Consider the following 22,305-nt stretch of genomic DNA (forward strand, 5'->3'; position numbering starts at 1 on the left):
TCTTTGGCTAAATATGAAAGTGTAAATCTGAAATTATGTAGGAACTTCCTAGAAGAAAGCTGTGGGCATGTTACATAAGGAATATGCCCATTGACCATTTTCAGTGGCAAGAACATCCTGAACAGCCTTGGTACTGGATGCCAAAGAAGTCTGATTCCCACTAAGAAAGAAGCTGGACTAAAGAGGTTGGACAGAAGTTTTCTGAAGGCTTTGCTTTGCAAATTCATTATCTTCAGATACTTTTTGTTGTTGCTTTATAAATTTTGTTGTTGCTTTATGTTATTTTCTCCATATAACTTGACCATTCTTACTATCACGGAGTGGTCTGGCTTGGAAGGGACCTTAAAGCTCATCCCATTCCCCCCTGCCATGGTCAGGAACACCTCCCACTGTCCCAGGCTGCTCCAAGCCCTGCTCAGCCTGGCCTTGGACACTGCCAGGGATGGGACATCAGATATTCTTGTAACATTCTTGTGTTTTTACTTATTTCTACAACTGGATTCTCAATACCTTTCCCTTCCACGATCTTCTCAGGGCCAGTAGTGAATGAGTAGAATATCAATTAAAGCATGAAACTTTTTCACCTTTATTTTGTTACTCAAATGTTCTTTTGTTCTATGAGCGACCACACATTGGTCTGAAATCTGTCCTGTGTTATCATTAATTTGGGAGCTGGTCTGTTCTATGAACTTGTGTAGATTCCTTTTTTTGTTTAGCTTGGCAGATCTTTGGGGTTTGTTTAAAATCAGTGATTAAAATGAATGAGTTTCTGCTTTTGGATTAGCAGGGAAAATACAAAGTCCTTGCTGAAGACTGCCAAGAAGGAATTGATCATCTAAATATTATGGTGATGAAAATGGACTTCAGTTTCCCATTGCACGTGTGCATTTATGCCAAATAGCAATTTCACTTAAAATCCTCACTTTAATCTTGCAGTGGTTCTTGCTGCAGGAAATATTTTAAGTGAAGACCAGATTTGTGCAGTTTACTGTTTGGAGAGATTTCAAGCGTTTTCTTCTACCATTATTTATGGCTATGAAAGTATTTCTGCTTTTAGGGACGTCACAGTAATGCAGACTTTCCTCCCAGAAATCTGTGAGGTGTCTTGAGTTTCTGCATGGATTGTACAGGGGGAAAAATAACTGATGCAATACCATCTGTATTAACAAGGTGCTGTGGTTTAGACCTCTCAAAATTCCCTCCAATGACCTAAGAGCTGCTCTTGAGCAAATTGCCTGTGACACGTCGAGTGTTGTTCCTTATTTTCTTAGTGTTTTCATTGCGTAATACCCTTTTTTTGGTGAATTACACAACTTATCCTTGAATAGGAAGTGGAATATTTAGGCTTGCAGCTTTCTGTAATTTAAAAAAAGAAAGTGTGGCAGCAGATTCCCACACTTTTTCCTTGTCTCTCTCCAGCAGGGCTTGCTGATCCCCCTGTTTGCAGTGAGCTGAGCACCTTTGCTGGAGTTTTTTTTGTCTCCATAGTCAGAGGTTTGGAGGTTTTTATGGCATGAATGGAAGTTTGTACAAACACCAGAGGCTGGATTTTTATTTGGGAGGGTGGAAGTTCTCCAAGCAAAACTTGGTTTGTGGTTTGTGTCAGTAGTCACCGGTTCTGGCAGCCCAGAGGATTCGTGAGTGCTGCAGCTCTTTTGGTTTCGTTCTGCAGAGAATCCCAAGCCCAAGCCATGCTTTCAAACCCTTGTGTGTGTCTAAACAAGTGGTGAGTGCAGGAGGAAATAATTTCATCTATTTTCAGCAGCCTGGGTAGTTTAATATCTTTTGTTATCCCAGGAGCTGCAGCTCTTCAGTGAGGGTGGCACAGAGAGCTGCTGGGATGTGCCTTTTTTCCCCTTTCACTGTGTCTAAGACAAAAAGTCCCATTAAATGGGATAATTACTTTGCTCCTCCCTTCAGTCAGTGGGAAGGAGAGCTGAACCCCCTTTTTGAAAAGGGGTGAAAACTGGGTGGGGAAAAGCCCCGTGCCTGACTGAGATGTGCCCAAAGCTTTGTTTGAAGACCTGCTCTCCTCTCTATGCCAAGAGCAGCCCTTCCAGAGCAGCAGACAGCTCTCCCAGCAGAAGGGGAGAGGTTACTTTGGTGAGATTTCTATCTCCAAAAGCATCTCTTCAGTTCAGCTCAAAATAACCACCAGAAGCAGCATGTGAGAGCTGTGAGCATCATTGCATCGATGCCACTTTGAGTAATGACCTAACCAGAACCCAGATCTTAATTTGCTTTTTGGCTCCTCTTCATGAAACCAAATTACTTCAGTTGTTTACAGCTGGGTGTGCTTTTTTTCATGGCTTGGTACTCTGTCTTGCTCTCCTAGCAGTCTGTTTACTGATTATTAGCCCTGTTAATGCCAGTTGGCAGAGATTTGCCTTCTCATTTCAGGGCTGGCAGCCAGCACACCTTTGAAGTCCTTGAAGAATTAGTTGCCTTGGGAGTTTTTCATGCTATAACCTATTTGTATTTTGGGTGATTTTTTTTTCCTCATTAACTAAATTCACAACAATCATCTTTATAATGTAATTAATAAAGGTTTCTTAGCCGTGCTCGTGGGCATTTAGGGCATTGTGCAATAGTTCAATGAAAACATTACAAAACACAATAATCACAGCATATAAATAGAAAGAGGAGCAGTCTGGGAAGATTTGAACATCAGAGCCTGAAGGTATTTAGGAACTAGAACTTTATTCAAGCTCAGCTTTCAATGATTTAGAAGCAAACCAAAACAACACCACCCCCACAAAAAAAAAACAAAACAACCCTCCCCAAAACCAAAACCATATATTTGCTACTAAAAGGCCCTGAGCTATGGGTACAGCTGGAAAATAGATGTGTCAGAGAGAAGAGGAAAGTATACCTGGTGAAGTTCTCAGTTTCACTGCTGTCTTCTGCAGTGGCTGGAAACTGCCCTGTGGTGGTTGAGGAATGAGCACCTGCCCATATTAAATTTGTAATGTTGGTGTTTTTAAGCTTCCATGTGCCTAGGTTCAAATGTTAAGTAAAATTTCACACAGAGGTGGTTTCTTGTAGGAAAGATCTGTGCAGGTCAGTAATCCCAAAGAGAAATCAGCTTTTTTTTTCCCCTCCAATATTCTTTATCTCAGTGATAAAATAATTTTCAATGCATCAATACTTTTACTACAGCCTTCAGATTTCACGTTGATGATAAAGACCAGTTTACAGGAATTTTAACATTTAACATGCATCGATGAATCCATCAAGATCAGTGCTTTGACTGTTGTTTTTTTTGCTTTAAAAGGTATGTTTTCCATTTAAATGGGCAGTGGTTCAAGAGCAGTTGCAAAACTGTGTTACACAATGCAGGAATTCCTAATACATAAGCAATAGGCAGGCGTGGCCAGCTGCTGGGAGCTTTTTGGGTCAGTATGCCATGAATTAGTATTTATTATCTAACTTTTTCAAAAGTAGGAAATTCTGAACTTTTTTTTTCGCTCTGCAGTTTAGTTTGGGACTGCATGAGGGGGTGGATCATGAACAAAATACTGCTGCCTCTGAAATCCTGGCTTTTGTAGGCTCCAGTTCCAAGGGAAGGCAGCTCTGAGGTGAGGTATTAGCAGTCTCACCATGTACAGCCTGGGCATCCTTTTTTCTTCTTCAATAGCTAAAAGCAAAAAAGATTGAAAGCAGGAAAAAAAGCTGTGCTTTGCCTGTGTAGTTCCTTCATCCGTGGAGGTTTTTGGTTTTTTTTTTTCCCAAGGGCAGGATGTGACCTTTGGATGTCTACAGCATTGCAGCTGAGATGAAATCATTTTATAAGCACTGATCAAAAAGCATATCCATGGCTGCAGCAGTGCCCTGTGGAGTTTTAGCCCAGCACCACGTTAATCCCATCTGCTAATCTGTCCAAGCACCTATTTAATGCAAGTGGATAATTCCAAACTGTGTTTCTTATTGTAGCAGTCTCCCAAAACTCTCCTTGTTATAATTGTCAGCTTTACAGCAATGACATGACTCGTTTGATATGGAATATTTCTGGAAGGGAATATAAATCGTTTGGTAAATTGATATTTCTCAATCAGCAAGCCCTGTGGGGTGAAAGCCCAAGGGCAACAGCTCCTGTGTAAATCAGAAAGCACTGAATACTCTTAAAGAAAACTGAGGTGAGGAGAAAAGTTTCCTGATCGATGCTGCTGCTCCCTAAAGCAGATAAACATTTCTGAAACTGCACAGCGGATTCTGTGGTTACTGTGTGACTGGCTGCACTTAAAAGCCCCTGGGATGTCTCGCAGGGTATAAATAAGAAAAAAACCTATTCTTGAGTGACAGATGGTGTTAGGGTGGAGCATGCAGCCCTCTCCTGAGGGACAGCGTGTGCTGTTGGCACTGGGAAGTCACCTGGAACGTGTTCACCCCTGAATCAAAGCAGTGTCTGGTTAGTGTTAAAAGCAGGGGCATCTCGTTCCCAAATCATTATTGCCTCCAGTGTGCACTTGAAGATTTGCACGGTTTTCCTCTCTGGTTTTTCCAACAGCAAAGGGCATTCGGGGTTTTGGTATTGGGATGGTTTTATGGGATAGTCCTGCTATGATTCTGGAAATAAATCGTCCTCTTACACCGTCAAAGGCACTTACAGCATCCACAAGCTGCTTATTGCTTTAATCTCTGCATGGATTTAGAAGCCAAATGGCAAAGATGGATGGGAGCAGCACAACCCATTAATACTCCTCTGAAAGTCTGTTACAGGCTTGGCTTGTGCCTGTAGAACAGGAGATGGATGCACCAGATAAAACTGAAATGAAAACAAAGGGTGTTTCTCTCCTCTGGAGGAATACAAAATAACCCAATTTGCGTAGCTGCTCCCAGTTTTAAAAAGCAATGTTTTGCCCCTGAATGGCTTGAGAAGGAGAAGCTGTGTCAGAATTGTTAGTTTTTCCCAGAAATTTTTAAACTTCTCTTGGTGCAGACAGGTTTTCTGTTGGTCACAATGGGCGTTGGGTGTCCAGTGGCTTTTGAAAACGCCACTGGCCCCTGCTGAGGGAGCTTTTGTGGCAGCACTGCCCAGGAATGCAGAGCTTTGTGGTGCCTCGGGATGCAGGGGTGGGAAGGATGCCTTGAGTGGGGCTGGGTGAGTGTGTGGAAGGTTCTCCCACATGTAGGTGCCAGGCAGGGGCTGCTGGGCCAGGCTGTGTGGGGACACTGGTGGGAAAGGAAGCCCAGCTTTGTACCCAAGTTAAACTTTCTCAGCAGCTGCTGAGGGCTCGCTCTGGGGTCAGGACCTCTGTGTCCTCAGCATTTTACAAAAGCAGCAGCCTGAGACTTCAAAACCCTCCAAGAAGGCGTATTTTGGCAGAGGAACAGAGCTGGTTTGTTTAATCTGGGAAGACCATGCAGGCTAAGTAGACCATCCAGAAAAGGAGGGCAGCGATGGAGGCATCTGAGTACAGAATGCCTTTGACAAAGGGAGAGTGGGCGGTGCAGACAGGGAATAAACCCTGAGCTGCTCCTGTGCCCCATCCCTGGGCTCCACAGTGGGGTGAGCCCACGCTGCCCCACGGCCCAGAGGGGTGCACGCCACACCAGGAGCTTTCGTGGGTCATTTTCCCTAAGGAGAAAGCACTCCACCTCTGTGCAGAGAAGCAGGGAGGAAATCTGGGGCCAAGGGTCGTGCTGCAGATGACTTTTAAGGAAGGGAAAGATACCCACTCAGAGCTTTTTTTAATTCAGGTGTTTTGCAATGACCCTCCTGCAGTCACTTGAAGAACTCATGACACGTCCTCTGTTTCTATTTCAGGCCAAGAACATCCGAACAGCCTGAGGCACAAATACAACTTTATTGCAGATGTGGTGGAGAAGATCGCTCCTGCTGTGGTCCACATTGAATTATTTCGCAAGTAAACAAGATACCCAGCCTTGGTTTTTTGGGTTTTTTTTGGGTTTTTCTTTTTTTTTTTTTTTTTTAATTTTTAATTTAATTCTTGAAAACAGCTGCCAGTGTGGCAGAAATGTTGATTGATGGTATGAAATAGCAAAGAGGTTTTGAGGTAATAAATATTTGTCATGCTCAAGAATTAAGAATAATTTAAGAGCCATGGAAAAATAATTAGCTAAAGTAATGGATGTGCTTTATCTTCTTAATGAGAGTAACAAGAGATACCTTAAAACGTTAAGAACTCACCAAACTCCTTTTGGCTGTGTGTCATTTGGAATGATTTGTGACCTTTCATCTTTTTGCAGCAATAAACGTTTTATTTCCCTTGTCTTTTAGACTTCCTTTTTCCAAGAGGGAAGTTCCTGTTGCCAGTGGCTCAGGGTTCATTGTCTCTGAGGATGGGCTGATAGTCACCAACGCCCACGTGGTCACCAACAAGAACAGGGTGAAGGTGGAGCTGAAGAACGGGGAGACTTACGAAGCCAAAATTAAAGATGTTGATGAAAAATCAGACATTGCACTAATTAAAATAGATTCTCAGGTGAGTTGTTAAACAAGACACGTTTTGTTCCTCTAATTGAATGTCCTCCTTTCCAAAAACTGTCGCTGATTTTCAGGTTTGAAGGAAAAACAAGTTGTTTGTTGGGCTGGGTTATTGAGAGTATATGAACTAGGTGGATACATGTTTTTAGAAGCCAAGTTTGTGGGTGGCAGTGGTAATTTTGTCACCTCTCAGTGCAGTGAAAGTCTTACACAGCACTTTTTTATGCATCCTCAAAATAAAAAACAACACCCCAGTTTGCTGGCTGGTTTGTACACACTTTATCTGACATAACTCTGTCTCAGAGAATAAATGGGGGTGTTTTGCTTGTGCTGCTCTGTCTCAAGTGGGTATATTGAAGTCACAAATGGCTTTTAGAGGATAGATTTGATGAAGATAGTAAAGCAGAAAATACCTTAGGGAGCGTCTTGAGCATGGAAATTAAAGCCAGCTTGGAAAGATGTTCTTACACTGCAAGTGGTTTTCTGAGCAGCTTCCCATCTATGATGTCCCTCCATATCAAATGTTCCTCTGTCAGCGTTACTGACAGCAGAAAAGCTGTCAGGAGGTTCTGCACACGTAGCAAGAAGGACATTGTGTGGAAATGCTGTGTAATGGAGCTGCAGTGAGCTGAACGCGGCTGTCTGGGGTGCTGTTCACGCTGGCTCCCCTCCTTTGGTCTGTCAGTTGATGACCTCCAAGTTTAAGGGGCAGGAATGCTTCATTTGAAGCACATGACTCAGAAATGTGTAGATCTTTCAGCGTTGTTTTAGTCCAGAGCTATTCCCCAGCGAGGTCAGAAGTGTTTGTGCCAGAGTTCATGACTAAGCCAGGCCCTAACGCAGAGCTCTTGGATGACCCGAGGCACGGAGTGCTCCTGCTGCTCCCTTGCCACCTTTATACTTCAAATCTTTTTGTTTTTTAAAAGCTTCTGAACAGCAACCAGGCAGAAAAACCAAACAGTACCAATCATGTTTCTGCCATGTTGTTTTTTTCTCTGTCTTCATGGCATCGCTTGTTTTCTAATTTTTATCTTAAAATAAGAAAAAGCAGCAAGAAACAAAGGGAAATGTCCACACCCTGAGCCCTGGCAGCATTAGGATGGGGCAGGGATTGAAGGGCAGCTGGAAAAAGGCTTTAAAATTGGAAATACAAGGTGGAGGGGAGAGCAGACAGGGTGAGAAGGAGAGGACTTGGAGCAGCAGGAAGCTGAACTCAGGAGAGAGGTGGCAGAGAGGAGACACTGAACTGCTGTGATGGTCACTTTGAGGACTCAGGAAAAGAGCAGCCATGGGCTTCAATGTTATTTGATTCCCCAAGGAAATGGCTCCTAGTTGTCCTGGGAAGCTGCTTGTGGGAAGGGAGAACCTGGAAGCAGCTTGGGAAAAAGATAATTCATCCAGATGGGCATGGGGTGGAAACCACTGCTCAAGAGGGCTGGAATTGGTCTGAGGCGCCCTTGGAAGCATCTTATCAGCTGTACAAGGCAGTGCCTTGGGTGGTGCTCTCCTCCTGGCCTCCTCCAGCAGCTCAGGATAATTTTGAGAAGGCTAGGGGGAAATTTAAAGGGATGGGAGACCCAGATTTCCAGCCAGCTCTGGTAACATGGCACTGGGAAATCCCAGTCCAAGGTGAGGCCTGAGGCACCTCTGCTCACAGGACAGGTGTTACTTTGCATTTGAGAATTAAAAACAATGTTTTATGTGTTCACAAAAAAAAGTTAAAAAACATGGTCAGCTGAGAAATTGATTCTCAGATTGAACTTTTATGGGGCATTTTTATATAGCCTTTCAAGTTCAGAGTTTGAGCTTTCCTTTTTGTACTGGAATGCCTTGCACTCATTCAGATGCATAAAAGACTTTTTAAAATCACAGGGGCAATAATTTGTTGAATTTAAAATGTATTTGCTGGCTAAAGAAGCCAATGGGGTGGTACAAATAACCCCTTAAAAATCTGGATATGGCATGAAAACCATCCCTAAGAATTTTTCTGAAGTAAGAGGCGAAGTTCTTAAGTTGGAATAAATTATTTGAAGGTGACATCAAAGATGCAGAAGGGTTTTTTCTTCTTTTTTATGTGTGGCATGTTAAGGCAGGATATGAAGGGTGAAGAATGCTCTGTGATTAGGAACAGAGCTGGTCTTGCAGTATGGGACCAGGCTGTCAGCTGGTATTCCTACAGCTCTTCAGATTTTGCAGCAGCCTGAATGCTGCTTTCCTCTAAGGTGTGAACATCTGGTCAAAAACATTGCTAGAACTAATTTGGCTTTGCTGAGTGCAGTAGGAAATGAAGGAGGGTGGTAAAACCTGGGCAGCAGTGAGGATGAACTGTTTCCCTGATTAAATTCTTCTCCATGGAAAAACATCTTGCAGTCAATGAGGAACAGAAACCTTGGAGCAGTTGTTCCAGTCCTAAAATGTGCTTGTTTTTACAGTCTATAAAAGAGAGCACCAGTGTTTCTCATGTCTGTGGTGACACAGAGCAGTTTGCTGGAGTGTTGAAAGTAGGAAGTAAGATTGGAATCGGTGTGCTAGCCATGAATCCAATCTAAATATCCTTCCAAATGCAAGGAGGAGACCACACCACTAAAAGGGAGCAGTGCAGTTGCAGACAATTTGGATATGAGCATGCAAAATTTATAAGACTTCCCTAGAAAAAGTTGGATTTTGGCAGCATAGGCAGGGACTGGTGAAATAAATAATCTGTCCTGCGTGGCACGTGTGATACTGCAGCGAGTGTGAAACCCATCAAAACTGTTGCACAACACTCCAAAGGGAGCAGATGCTTTTTTGCTGACAGAGCTGCATTGTGGAATTCATCTCAAGGCAAATAACTACCTTGTTAAATCAGAATGTGTGATACAGCTGCTGAAAAATAAACACCAGCAGGAGGGGAGGAAATTTCAGGCTGGTTTAATGGACAACGTCAGGGTTAAGGTGGGGGCAGAATTATAAAAGAACCCAACCCAAATGGAAATTGGAAGCCCAAAGTGATGGGAGGTGGAGGTGGCTTTTGCCTGGAGACCCTTTTCAGCCCTGGAAATGGAGCTCTGTCCACAAAAATGATGGCTGTGGTTTGGCACGGAAGGTAGGAGCAGGGTGAATGGCTTTGTTGTGAGGTGTTCCTTCTTTCTACGTGCTTAAAAACCAGCCATGAGACACTGACCCTGAAATCACACAGGAAACAGGCCAGGTCCTGAAGAGTTTTGTTCCTCGGTGTGGCCATTCCTGGTTCTTTGCCCCAGGCAGGATTTGGCATCTGCATGGTGCAGCAGCACTGGGGTTGTGACCCGTCTCTAATTTGTGGTGACTTTTCAGCCCTTCAGCTGAAACCTTCAGCTTAAGGTTTCTCCTGCAGCTTACTAATAAACACTTTGTTTGACACTTTTAAACCAACAAGACCTTCTGCCCTCGTTCCCCTGGTGGTTTCCTGAGGCAATGAGTGTCTGTATCTTTGTGGTCAGAGGGGATTTGGTTTTCCCCTGTGTGTACAAACTGGAATAGGCAGGAAAGCAAACTTCCCTGTTTATGCATCAATATTTTAATAGCCCACATTTTGAAGAAACAAACTACTTGGACACCAGATGTAAGTGGCTTTACTAAAATGCTATTTCACTTTGAAATCTGTGGCTGGTTAATACATTGCTTCCTCTCGAGAGCCTGAGGAAGCCCACATATTGCTTCCAGAAGTCTTCAGGACCCATAGGAATGAAATAGTTTGTAAAAAGCTTGGATCTTAACTCTGACTTATTCATCAATTCAGGCAGCAGTGGTTTTCTGCCATCTTCAGCTTCTAGTAGTCCTCAGTGTGGGGACAATGTGCTGGTCCAGCTTCCCATGCAGCAAAACACATCTCCAGGGTGGGTCTGCCAGCACCAGCATATTTTTTATTACTATTTTTATTTTGTTTAATTGTAATTTCATTTGTATTTTATTTTTAAGGGAGAGCAGCAGTCTCTTGCCAGGCAATTGAAAACCTGGTGACATATCAAAACAACACTTCATCCTCTTCTTCTTTTTTTTTTTTTCTGCAAGCTTCCCATGCTCCATATTTAGATAAGGAGACTCAGTTTTGCTTTTCTAACTATAGATGAAATACTTCTGGAGGCTTGTAATGTGTTCAGCCTGGGTTTTTTGTTTTCTTTGACTCTCTGTCAAGCAGTTTCTAGATTGTAGATGATACTCCATATTTTTATATGCTCATGACTGGTGTTTTTATTTTGCCATAACGTATTCTGAAAGTTGAATTAGTCAGAACACAAATGCAATTCCCAGGACAGTTACATGTTTTGCCAGTTACACTAACAGCTGCATTAGTGTTCCATACCAGCATCTGTGCCTTTCCCACCTAAAAATAAGAAGCATGAAGGAGATCTGTCGCTGGTTAACACAAACTGAACTCAGAACTTTTGTCTCCTCTTCATGCGTTTATTGAACTGCAAAGTGCTTCCTGCAAATTCCTGACTTTCCATCCACAAATGAAGGGGATTACAGAACAGAGGAGGGATTTACTTGCTTTCTGTGCCAGCGCAGAGAAACATTCACTTATTTCATGGGTGAAAAAGTTCAAACCAAAATGCCTCCTGCCTATGGCTGTCTGTCTCTGGGTTTCCATTTCTCCGTGGCAGGGGCTGTGCCTGGTGGTGGTTGGTGCTTCCTCCTTTTTTTTAGCTGTTTTGTCCAGATTTCCCTTATTTTACCTGGCTCAAGTTGTGCTGTTAGAGGACACCAGGTGAACATCTGTGCTGGCCCTGCACCTTGAATCCTGGGGTCTGATTTGGGCCCTTCACTGCAAGAAGGACACGGAGGGGCTGGAGAATGTCCAGGGAAGAGAACGGAGCTGGGGAAGGCTCTGGAGCCCCAGGAGGGGCTGAGGGAGCTGGGAAGGGGCTGGAGAATTCCTGAGGGAGCTGGGAAGGGGCTCAGCCTGGAACAAAGGAGGCTCAGGGGCCCTTGTGGCTCTGCACAGCTCCTGCCAGGAGGGGACAGCTGGGGGGTCGGGCTGTGCTCCAGGGAACAGGGACAGGAGCAGAGGGAACGGCCTCAGGCTGGGCCAGGGAAGCTCAGGGTGGATTTTGGGACAAATTCCTCATAGAAGGGCAGTGTTGGAATCCCCATTCCTGGAGGGAATTAAAAGCCATGTGGATGCAGCATTTGGGGACGTGGGTTACTGGTGGCCTTGGCAGTGCTGGGTTGGTGGTTGGACTCCACAATCTCAGAGGTCTTTTCCAACCTAAATGATTCCATTTCTCTGGGTCCCTCTGGCTGATGATGCTGATCTCTACCTCTCCTCATGCCACAATAGCTGTGCCCTGTTGTGGCTGGAGCCATTCCTTGTGGTGGTGTGCAGCTCTCCGTGTCGTGGGAGTTGTGTTTATCCAGGGTTTGAGTCAAATCCATATATAAAAATGTCTGAAGCCCTTTGGGATGTGAAAGCCTTAAAATATTAACCCTAATTAATGGCTCCTTCTCTGGCTGGGTGTAAACAGTGAGTCATGTGCCACTTAGGGCTTTGCATGTTTAGTCCTATTTCTGTGGGCTTGCAGAATGCCTGCCTGCAGATTTGTTTTATTGAGTAAACATGGATCCAGCAGAGCCCCAAGGCTTCATCAAAGGAAGAGTTAGACAAGACAGGGGTAGAAAAGATATTATATGTTGCCCAAGGCCGTGCAGTGAGTCACTGGGAGCTGGGTTTGGGTGTTCCTGGCTCCCTGCTGCTGGTGCTGCAAGGCATGGTCCTTCGCCTGGCACTTTTAATTAACTGCTGTGGCAAATCTGTAGTTAAAGCAGGAGAATCACGAGTTGGAGTGGTGCTTATGTCATCCTGACGGCCATCAGACATTATGTAAAGATTAAAGAATGCACATTTATTAAGTATAGTTATTAAGAGGCCTGAACTCACACTCAGTTTACCAGGATTCCTTAACTTCCTGGGGATGAGCTGGCCAGTGGCAGGGTGTGAGGGCACAGAGAGGGAGTTCTGACACGATCCTGGTTACAGCCCTGCCAGCAGTGCCTGCCTGGCATTGCCAGGGCTCCTCCTGGGCTGAAAAAGGGTGATTTTCCCATTCCATCACGGGATTTTCATAGGTTTTGTACTGGTTTCATTTCAAAACCATGTGCACAATGTAAATAAATACTTGAGTTTGTTTTGGTTTTTTTTTTTTATAACAGAAAATTTAATGCTGAGTGTGGCAATGTTTTAAGCTATTTTAGAGAGAATCCCCCAAATTTACAGCCATGACAACACATATATTCTAATATATATAACCAATTCTTCATGGCATTGTTTTGTAGGGGCACTAATACATTTACGTGCAGTGCTGTCAGTGTGTCAGTTCTGCCCACACCAGGAAATCACAAGGAACAGAGGACACGTTTTCCAAAGCTGTGTTTCATAATGTGTGCAGGACCAGGAGGTTTTTGCAATGGATTTTAGTTTCTAGCAAGGGAAAGGTTAGCCAGACTTTCCAGAAGGCGTGTTGAATCACAGGGTGACCTGCAGCCAATCCATACAGCATCAGAGCTTGAACTGGAGCCTGGCTAGTATAGGCACAGCCCTGAAAACTCAGCACAATCAGAATTGTATTAGTCACAGGCCGTTCCTGTACTTTCTCTCTGCTGCCAGATGCAATTTTGGCTTTGTGACTGTTGTTACAACTCAGGAACTTTGTATAAATATTTTAACTTTGTACACGACCAGCCTTTATTTTTTTTTTTCCTGGTAATGAAACATAAAAAGTATTCTGTTTTCTTTTGCTTGCCCCTGTTTCATTTGCTGATAAATGTCCTCTTTCTCTGCAAAGTATCTGTGTTCAGTGCACTGGGATATAAACAAACGCCGCTTTTTTGTCTTTTGTGTGGGTTTTTTGTTTTTTTTTATTAAAGAAGGGAAAGCAGTGCCAAAAGAAGACGCTGGTTTTGACCAATGACATCTTGCAAGCACGTGCTACGTAAGCTCAATAGCATCTGCTGAGAGGAGGAAGGGCCAGGGTGCTCCCTGTGTCCAAACATGACCCAGCTGGGGCTGTTTGTGTTAGCTGATCACAACTGCCTGATTGCCCCGGCCTGGACACCTCCCCTGGATGTGCCTGGGATGTCCCCAGGGCTGTGCCTGGAGCAAGGACTGCCCTGGGATGCTGCTGCTGTGATGGGGAAACTGGGCAGAGCTGCTGCATCCTTCCCAGAACTAAGCCACAGCTGGGTTTATCTGTGCCTGTGGCACTGATAAGGGCTGTATTTTATCATTATTATTATTAATTACTAGGGCATTGCTGGTTGTGATAACTTCCCACTGAATGCAAACAGACATGGAAATGCTTTCTGCTCTCTGTGCTGCCTGTTCTGCTGCTCTTCCAGCTCCCTCTGTTGAACCAGCAGTTGGTTTAATTATTTTCCTTCTGTCTGGAGACTGAAAGATAAGTTTCCATAAAGCATCTTACCCTGTCTGGGAGCTGGTAATGAATTTTATTGAAACAATCTGCTCATCTGAATAAAACTTCTCTGGTGGGATTGTAACAAAGCTGGATAAAGGATACACAAGACCAGTCTTGTTAAACATTAAAATCATAACTTCTGTATTTGCAGCAGCATGTAGAGATAACTGATGCCATTTTTTATTACTTTCTACTTTGCAGGCATTGTCTGTCTCTTAGGATATTTGAAATAAACTGTAGGTGAAAAGTACAAAGTGATGGGAATTTGGGTTAGTTTATAATGCTGCATTTTTGTCCCTATGGATGACTTATTGAGTCAGGCTTTCAAACTGCTGGTAACAAAATCCCTTCAGAGCCAGCAGTGAGCTTCCAAATTAAACATGCAATATTTTCTCTTTTTGCCAAAACTTGAAGTAGGTCAAGCTGGAGGAAAGCTAGGTTCAAGTTAGCTTTGCCAAGCAAAAGATAAATGCCTCCAGAATTCTGTTTTGATTTTTGGGTTCAGTAATCTAATTCTCCAAATCCTTAAGTCTAAACCTACACTTATACGTGTCCAGGTTCATTGCTGCTAATAGAAATAGTCTAATGACATGGTTAAATACCAGGTTAAATACCAGGTTAAGTTACCTGGGGAAGGCCAGGATCATTTAGACAACAGATAAAACAAAAATATTTAAAAACATCACTGTAAGCATAGAGATTAACTTTTAAAAGTGTGAAGAAAGGGAGAAATGGCACTCAATGTGTATTGTACAGGAAGGTGATGAATAAAAAAAATAGTGTTTATTTGAAGTATGATCTGTTTCAGAACACCCTTGATTCATTGGCAAGTGTGGATCCAACCTTCCCTCCCCTTTATTATTTTTAATTGCTGTACAGTGCAGTGTTTGGATTTTAAGAATGTTTTAGTGGGAAAGTCTTCAACTATGTGATATTTAATATGTTTAGAGATAAGATCTTGAAAGGAAGGTATAATGGTATCCTCTACTGTCATAACAAAAAAATCACATCAGGTCCTTAAATCCTAACAACTTCAGAGGAAGACATCACTGTATGTAGGAGGAAATATAATTATTTACAAGAGATACTTCATTAAAAGAAAGCAAGATGAATCATTAGCTGGTGTCTTGTGAGAATATAAAATGCTTTTAACTGTACACATGCATGCTTAAAACTCTTGGGCTATTGCTTTTATGATTCTTTAGTGCTCACTCTCCAACAATATAATATTTTTACTTCAGCAGCTGTTTGCTAATTATTTCAAGAAGTGTTGGAAGTGGCTCATTTCTAGTATCATCAGATGTTTGCTTTGTACAGCAGAGCATAAATATTCCTTTGGTCTTTTAATTGTTCTTGATTTAATGGGTACCTGTTGTGGAAAAAGTTCTCCAGTGTAAGGAGCCCACACTGGATGTTTCTGTACCAACCCACACAAAAAAAAATACTCAAAGAAAACAGAACAAAATCCTTGAGGGATGAAAGCCTCTCTCTTTTCCTCTACCCTGTGAATGTATTCATACTTCCATAACATTTGTTCTGCCAGCAGAGCAGGGTCTTAACATTTGAATTTCCTTTTTTTTTTTTTTTTTTTTTTGCAGGGTAAATTGCCAGTCCTTCTGCTTGGTCAGTCTGCAGACCTGAGGCCAGGGGAGTTTGTGGTGGCCATAGGCAGTCCCTTTTCCCTGCAGAACACGGTGACCACGGGCATTGTCAGCACCACACAGCGCGGGGGCAAGGAGCTGGGACTCCGCAACTCCGACATGGACTACATCCAGACTGATGCCATCATCAATGTACGTCCCCTCCGGGCTCCTGCCCTCTGCCCTGACGTTTCTCCAGCAGAAATCCCTCCTGTGATGCTGTTCGTAGGAGCAGGGAGCATTTCCCTCCCCGTAAATCTGGACATCTGCACGGCAGCAGCACTTGGTTGTTACTTAGAAATCCCCCCAAGGAGCCACACCAGGCACAATATCTGCCTCCACTTCAAAATCCTTGCAGATTGCAAGGGAGGAGGCAATATGCTCTGGCAAATAAATATCTTTTGGAAATCCAGCTTGTTTTCTGAAAAAGAAGCCAAGTTTCATTTAGGGTTCAAGCTTGTTTCTGCATTAAGGCAAAACAATAGTTTTTGTACTTCAGATCTTGGCCTTGTGAGAAATCTTCACTAACAGCTCCCAGGGCTGTCCTAAAATCTTCTCAGTTTCTAGTGTGGCACTAAGAAAACAAAAGGAAAACCTTGGCTTTCTTAACTTCCTCTGGCAGGAGAAGAAAAACTTAAGTATTTGCAAAGCTCAGCTAAAATGGGTGATGTTAAAGTGTAGTTTATGGGTTTGCTGTTCAAGACTGTTCTATTGCATGAATTTAATAGACAATGGAAACAATACTACAGAAATGTTGCAAAAATTTCTTTTATATTTTGCTTGCAACAAATTAGGAGATAAATACTAAAATGTGTTCTTATCTTTATTTTCAGTATGGGAACTCTGGAGGACCCCTAGTAAATCTGGTAAGAGTTTCTCTAAGTTTGCTTTGTGTCAAACTTATTGCTGTTTAATTAAAAAAAAAAACCAAAAAAACAAAACCAAACAATATACCCCACCCAAACCAACAAAAAAAAAAGCAAAGTCCCCCCACCAGATGTGGGATTTGCAGCTTTTGATAACTGGCTGACTACACAAAATTCACATGGTTCTTACTAATCAGTTGTCTGTGTTTATGTTGGCAAAAAGCTACATTTGGATTTCAATATTTAGAATGTTTATGGTTTGCATATTTTCAAACAAGTGTAATGTTTTTTTTTTCTCAAGCCTTGCAAAAAGGGAAAAACACATTTTACAGTGAGGTGTCTGCCCTTGCTGTTTACCCTGAAGCTGGCAATTATTTTCTTTTCGCACAGAAACTCAGCTAAATATTTCTAAAATGTATCTACCCTTTCATTTTGAATCACACCAAAAAAATCCATATGTTTTCAGGATATGAGGGTTTATTTGCCAATATTTTAGAATGAACTGAAGTAGGTTGCAAAACTGTGTGAGAGCTCTCATGTCTCCTGAGGGTACGTGGGCTTGAGTCCTCAGGAGGCATGGCACAGCCTGAAACTCAGCACTACTCAGAGTTTCTGCCTTGGAGGAGATTTGGCAATTTTTTTTTTCCCACCCAATTCACAGCATACATTCAGTCACACTCAATCTTCACTTAAAAACACCTGTAGTTAGACAGTTTTGTCTGGGATGAACCAGAGAATGAAACTGCTGAGGTTTCAAAAGACATGACATCAGAGATGTTTCATCCAAAGCTCTTGGAGGTATATTGCCAGGAAAACTTTTGATTTTGGCAAACTGTATTTTTCTTTATGTTATTATGTAATAGTGGCTCAGGAGCAGTCAGCACCATGCTTTATGTGGTGCTCACTGAAATAAACACAGAATAGCTGCAGAATGTGTTGTTCACCTACTGCAAGCATGAGAATTGCCCAGTTTTGGTCTCTTCTGCAGCAAGCTGAACAATCACGTTGATTTTTCCAAAATTCCTAAGTAGTGTTTTATCAATAGACTCACAAAATTATGCTTAAAACATAGAAAATAGAAGATCAGCTGCACAATGTGAATTTGTCTTTGTGACTGCTTGGAAGAAATGTTCCATTCCTCTTTGAGGAGCTCCATATTTGCTAATCATGCCTTTCTTTTTTTTTGTTTTGTTTCCTCCAGGATGGCGAAGTCATTGGAATCAACACATTAAAAGTTACAGCAGGCATCTCATTTGCTATCCCATCTGATAAAATAAAGAAGTTCCTAACTGAATCCCATGACAGACAAGCTAAAGGTACTGTACTTGGGAAGAGGAAAACTAGAAAATAACCTGGTCTGGTGGGTGGCATCACTGCCCATGGCAGGGAGGTGGAAATAAGTGACCTTTAAGGTCCCTTCCAACCCAAACCATTCTGTGAAAACAGTGATAAACCAGAAAGCCAGGAGCCTGGCTGGCATTAAGATTAAAAAAAAAAAAAAAAAGTAGCCAAAACTCTACATCTACCCTAATTCATAAATAGTAGCCAACACTCTGTAAGAATGGCTAAAAAAGTAAAAAAAAAAGCTAACTAGCAGCGTAAAAAAAAAACCACTTTAAGCTGCTGAAGAGTAAAAATACATTGATACCAAAATAAAAAAACTACTTGTAAAAGTCCGCCACATAAATGCCCATATCCCCAAAAATAAAACTAATAACAAGCACCAAAACAAATAAACTAAACTGCAAAAATGTGTCAAAAATAGACCTAAATTAAAAACACAAAAAATTTATTCCTAACTCAATAAACCTCAGACCATCAAAATAAAAATGCCACCTGTAAGTAAACACAAAACCAAAAAGTAAATTTAACCATAAACAGTATTTCTCAAGTTATCCATAACTACAAAATGTGTGCTACCATCAAGCAAGTAAAAAATAGGAAAAAAATAATATAAATATCGAAATCTGAACAAGTGAAAGATAAAGTTTTGAAAGCCAGCAGCCTGCGAGGCTCTTTAGCTCAGGGCAACTGATCACGACTCATTTTCCTTTTTGCAGGAAAAGCTGTAACCAAAAAGAAATACATTGGCATACGCATGATGTCACTAAGCCCCAGGTAAGTAGCCAGGGTGGCTCCTGACCCTTCCCCAGCCTGGTCTCTGCATGCATTTGGATCCAGCTGGGGACGTGCAGCAGCGCCCGGGAGGTTGGAGCCAGCACTGAGGGTCTCTGTGTGTGCTGGTGACAAACCTGCCAGCCCTGGTGACAAACTCAGCCAGCCCTGGTGACAAACCCAGCCAGCCCTGGTCACCTTCTCCTCTGCGTCTGCCACCTGGTGGGACTCTCCTCTAGACTCTCCTATGAGCTAGTTCTTAAACAGCTCCTGGCTTTTTCTTCTCCTTAATGCTTCAGAAGAGAGTGGCTAGTGCCTGTGGCTCTGTCCTGGGTTATATCCATGTTGTTGTATGTTTTCATGGCTCACCTCAGCTACGTGCGTTCTTCCATTCCTATAAAGTTATTTTCATTAAACAATTCACTCAATGTCAAATGAAGCTGTTGTGTGGACTTGCTTATTCATGCTCAGACTATAAGAGGCTCATGAGCAGGTGTCCCGAAAAAATAACCAGAAGTTTTCCCTTGTGCAGGATCCACAGGTAGAACAGAGCATTGAAACCAAGGGGTTGGGGTTTTTTAGGTGTTCAGGATTGCAGGAGATTATTCTGTCCCTCTAATCTGCTCTGATGTGATCCCACCTGGAGTTCTGCATCCAGCTCTGGGGTGCCCAGCACAGGAAGGTCAAGGACCTGTTGGAGCCAGTCCAGAGGAGGTCCCACAGATGATCAGGGGTTGAGCAGCTCTGCCATGAGGAAAGGCTGAGAGAATTGGGATTGTTCAGCCTGGAGTAGAGAGGCTTTGGGCTTTACCTAATTGTGACCTTCCAGTCCTGAAAGGAGTCTGAAAGAAAGATGGGCAGGGACTATTTACAGAGGGCCTGGAGTGACAGGACGAGGGGGAATGGCTTCAAACTGACAGAGAGTGGGTTTAGATGAGATATTAGGAAAAAAATCTTCCCTGTGAGGGTGGGCAGCCCTGGCACAAGGCAGCTGTGGCTGCCCCTGGATCCCTGGAAGTTCCCAAGGCCAGGCTGGATGGGGCTTGGAGCACCCTGGATGGTGGAAGGTGTCCCTGCCATGGCAGGGGTGGGGACTGGATGGGGTTTAAGGTCCCTTCCAGCTCAAATCATTCTGTGATTCTACAATCTGCTCATTCTTAAGCTTTGAAATGTTTGAACTCTGATTGTCTGTGTCTATTGAAATGGTTGCCTTTACGAGAAATAGACATTAAAAAGCTGTATGCATGCCAAAAAAAATGTAATAATTCCTGAAATATACTTCTAATGGTTAAAATGAATGCTGAGGTGACATACCAGTGTGTGTAAAACACCTCAACTCATGTTAAGTGACTTCAGCAAAATGTGGGGGGGGTTTTTTTCCTGTCTTGACAAAATATTTTCTTTGCTATTTCTTCATTTTTCAGCAAAGCTAGAGAGCTGAAGGATCGCCATAAAGACTTCCCTGATGTTGTCTCTGGGGCCTATGTCATTGAAGTCATTCCAGAAACACCAGCTGAAGCGTAGGTTGAAGTGCTTTTTTCTCAAAACCACTGCCACTGACTTAAGGGGGTAACGATGGGGACTGTTCCCTGCTTCACTGGCTTTCCTCATTAGGCTAAATTAACAAAGTTATGACCATCTGATTGCTGTTAGGTTGTCTGCTGGAAACGGGTTTGTGGTTTTATTCTGGTCCCTGATGGGCAATACTGTAACTGTATCAGGGATTGCAGGGAAGCCCTGTCAGCCTTCCAGGCCCAAAGGAAGGGATTCAGGGGGTGTGAAAACTCCTTTTTTGTTTTCTCAGCAGTTGCTTCCAAGGCATCTGCTGTACCAGTGCCAGTGCTGAATAAAGACTTTTGTTCCTGCACACTCTCCATGGCCCTGCTGGTCACTGCAGGAGAGCAAGTGAGAAGCTTTTGGGTCCCCTTTGGAAGAAATGTCCATCTCAGCATTGGCCAAACCCACCAGCTCCCCTGGCACACCGTGGGGCTGAAATCCTCTCTTGGCAGCAGACACTCTTCCATGTGAGAGCTTTGTCAGCAGTCACATTACTGGAAGAGCTGTTGGGTTTGGACAACTGACTTTTTTTGCTCCTGTTACTCAGTATTTGCTCAGGAGCTGGCCCTGCTGGTTGGTACCACGTCTGGCTGAAGCCTGGCAGCTGGGCTGTGGTCACTGGCTGGCTTCTGCTGGAGACACTTTTCTCTCAGGGTTTGCCTGATAGGAAACTGCTCAGTAATCCAGGGCAGGAAATGGGAAACCTTATTCATTTTCTGAAACTAGGGATCATTTAAGAGAGGAGTAAATCTTTGTGGCAGCAAAGAGGTTTATGTGGCACCAGAGGGATATAGGCAGAAAGCTGCTTGGGGCAGGCATACATTGCCTTTTGGGAAGGCTGCAAGGGTGGTTGGATGGTGTCTTTTTGAGTGTTAGATAAATGGTGATAGCTGTCCAGTGTGCTCTCTGAACGATGCTGTGTTTGTAGATGATCCCTGTTGGCAGTGCTCGTCAGGCAGAGCCCTGCTGAGTGCCTGCAGTGTGAAGGAATGTGCAGGAATGATTTGGCTGCTTCAGTGTGGGGCTGGAATTGCTGCCTTGGTGTTCAGGTTCAGTCTGAAGGTGCAGAACAGTCATTTAGGAGTGTGGGTGATAGCAGAGAGTGGAGGGGGACTTTGTGAGGGAGAAGAAATGAGGCAATGTAACCCAACATGAAGGAAGACCCAAATCAAGGTGCTCCATCCAAAGGCTGTCCTGGCAGTTAAAATGCAGCCCATGTTGGCTCTGCCCCTCTCTCAGTCCCTGCCTCAGGGGTTTCCTTCTGCTGATCTGTCCAGCACGTGCTGTGTGGATGTGCTGGTGGGGCACTGGAGCAGAGCTGCAGGACCTGTCCTGGCTGTGAGCCACGTGGAGAGGCTGCATGAAAAACCATGCAATGACTTCCTCCACGGCCATGTTTTGAGCCATGCCTTCTGTAGGCAACCAGATTTGTTGCAAACATTGGCCAAGGGCACCCTGCTTGCAGGAGACACTGGTGTCAGGCGCCTTCTGTGGGTGGAAGAGGCCGATGAGTGGTCTGTGGTTTTGTGAAGGATTATGCTTGTGAAGGGTTGAATCATGTCTGATCTGTCTCGGGTAATTTTTCCATAACTTGGAGCCAGATCGTTGTGCAAGACTGGGCAAGATGTTGTGGTCTGTGGCATCCCTCACCAGCCATTTCTTGGTGCTGGCAGCAGCTCCAGCCAGCCTGGGGAGACACAGCCCTGCTTCTGCCCTGTCTTGCTTTGGATCAGAAAGGTTCAGATTTTGAGGTCAGAAGAAGGGATTTTGGCTGCTATGAACAGCAGAGGAAGAACACATTTGATTTTTGGTGACCAAACTAGATGTAACACACTAACACGTGCAACTTTGCTCAGGTTTGAAACATGAAGGGTGGGTGAAGTGGCTGCTGGTAAACTCTGTATGGAGAACAGGGGCTGAAACTTCTTGTTAGCATGCAGTGCCACTCAGGTTGCTGCTCTATGTATTCAGGAACAAAAGCTTGGAAAATCTCCCCTCTAAAATGAATCCGCTTTGTTGCAATTATTTTAAAAGACAGATGTCAACACCTAGGATCTTTATTGCAGAACTGCTATTTGCAACAGCAAATTCCTTTGCAGTCAAATATGAGTTTCATCAAACTTGTACATCCATCAGATCCTGAGGTTTCTGCACTTTATTGTAACCTTTGCTGCTTCATAAATTCTGATTGCTTTCCTCATGCTGCCATGTCTGCACAGCTGCTGTTGGGTGGGAAATAGGAATAA

General features: G+C 43.5%; 1 protein-coding gene across 1 annotated transcript in view; it reads left to right on the forward strand.

Annotated features, from left to right (window-relative positions):
• The window catches only part of HTRA1 (HtrA serine peptidase 1), a 30,839-nt gene that overhangs the window by 7,733 nt on the left and 801 nt on the right, over positions 1-22,305 (forward strand). Inside the window, exons 2-8 of the mRNA XM_064431513.1 lie at positions 5,768-5,867; positions 6,242-6,446; positions 15,480-15,674; positions 16,355-16,387; positions 17,589-17,703; positions 18,448-18,505; positions 19,927-20,022. Coding sequence (XP_064287583.1) covers positions 5,768-5,867; positions 6,242-6,446; positions 15,480-15,674; positions 16,355-16,387; positions 17,589-17,703; positions 18,448-18,505; positions 19,927-20,022 — 802 coding nt within the window. The remainder of the gene's footprint in view (positions 1-5,767; positions 5,868-6,241; positions 6,447-15,479; positions 15,675-16,354; positions 16,388-17,588; positions 17,704-18,447; positions 18,506-19,926; positions 20,023-22,305) is intronic.

This window comes from Passer domesticus, chromosome 8 (assembly GCF_036417665.1).
Source record: "Passer domesticus isolate bPasDom1 chromosome 8, bPasDom1.hap1, whole genome shotgun sequence".
Taxonomy (NCBI): Eukaryota; Metazoa; Chordata; class Aves; order Passeriformes; family Passeridae; genus Passer; species Passer domesticus.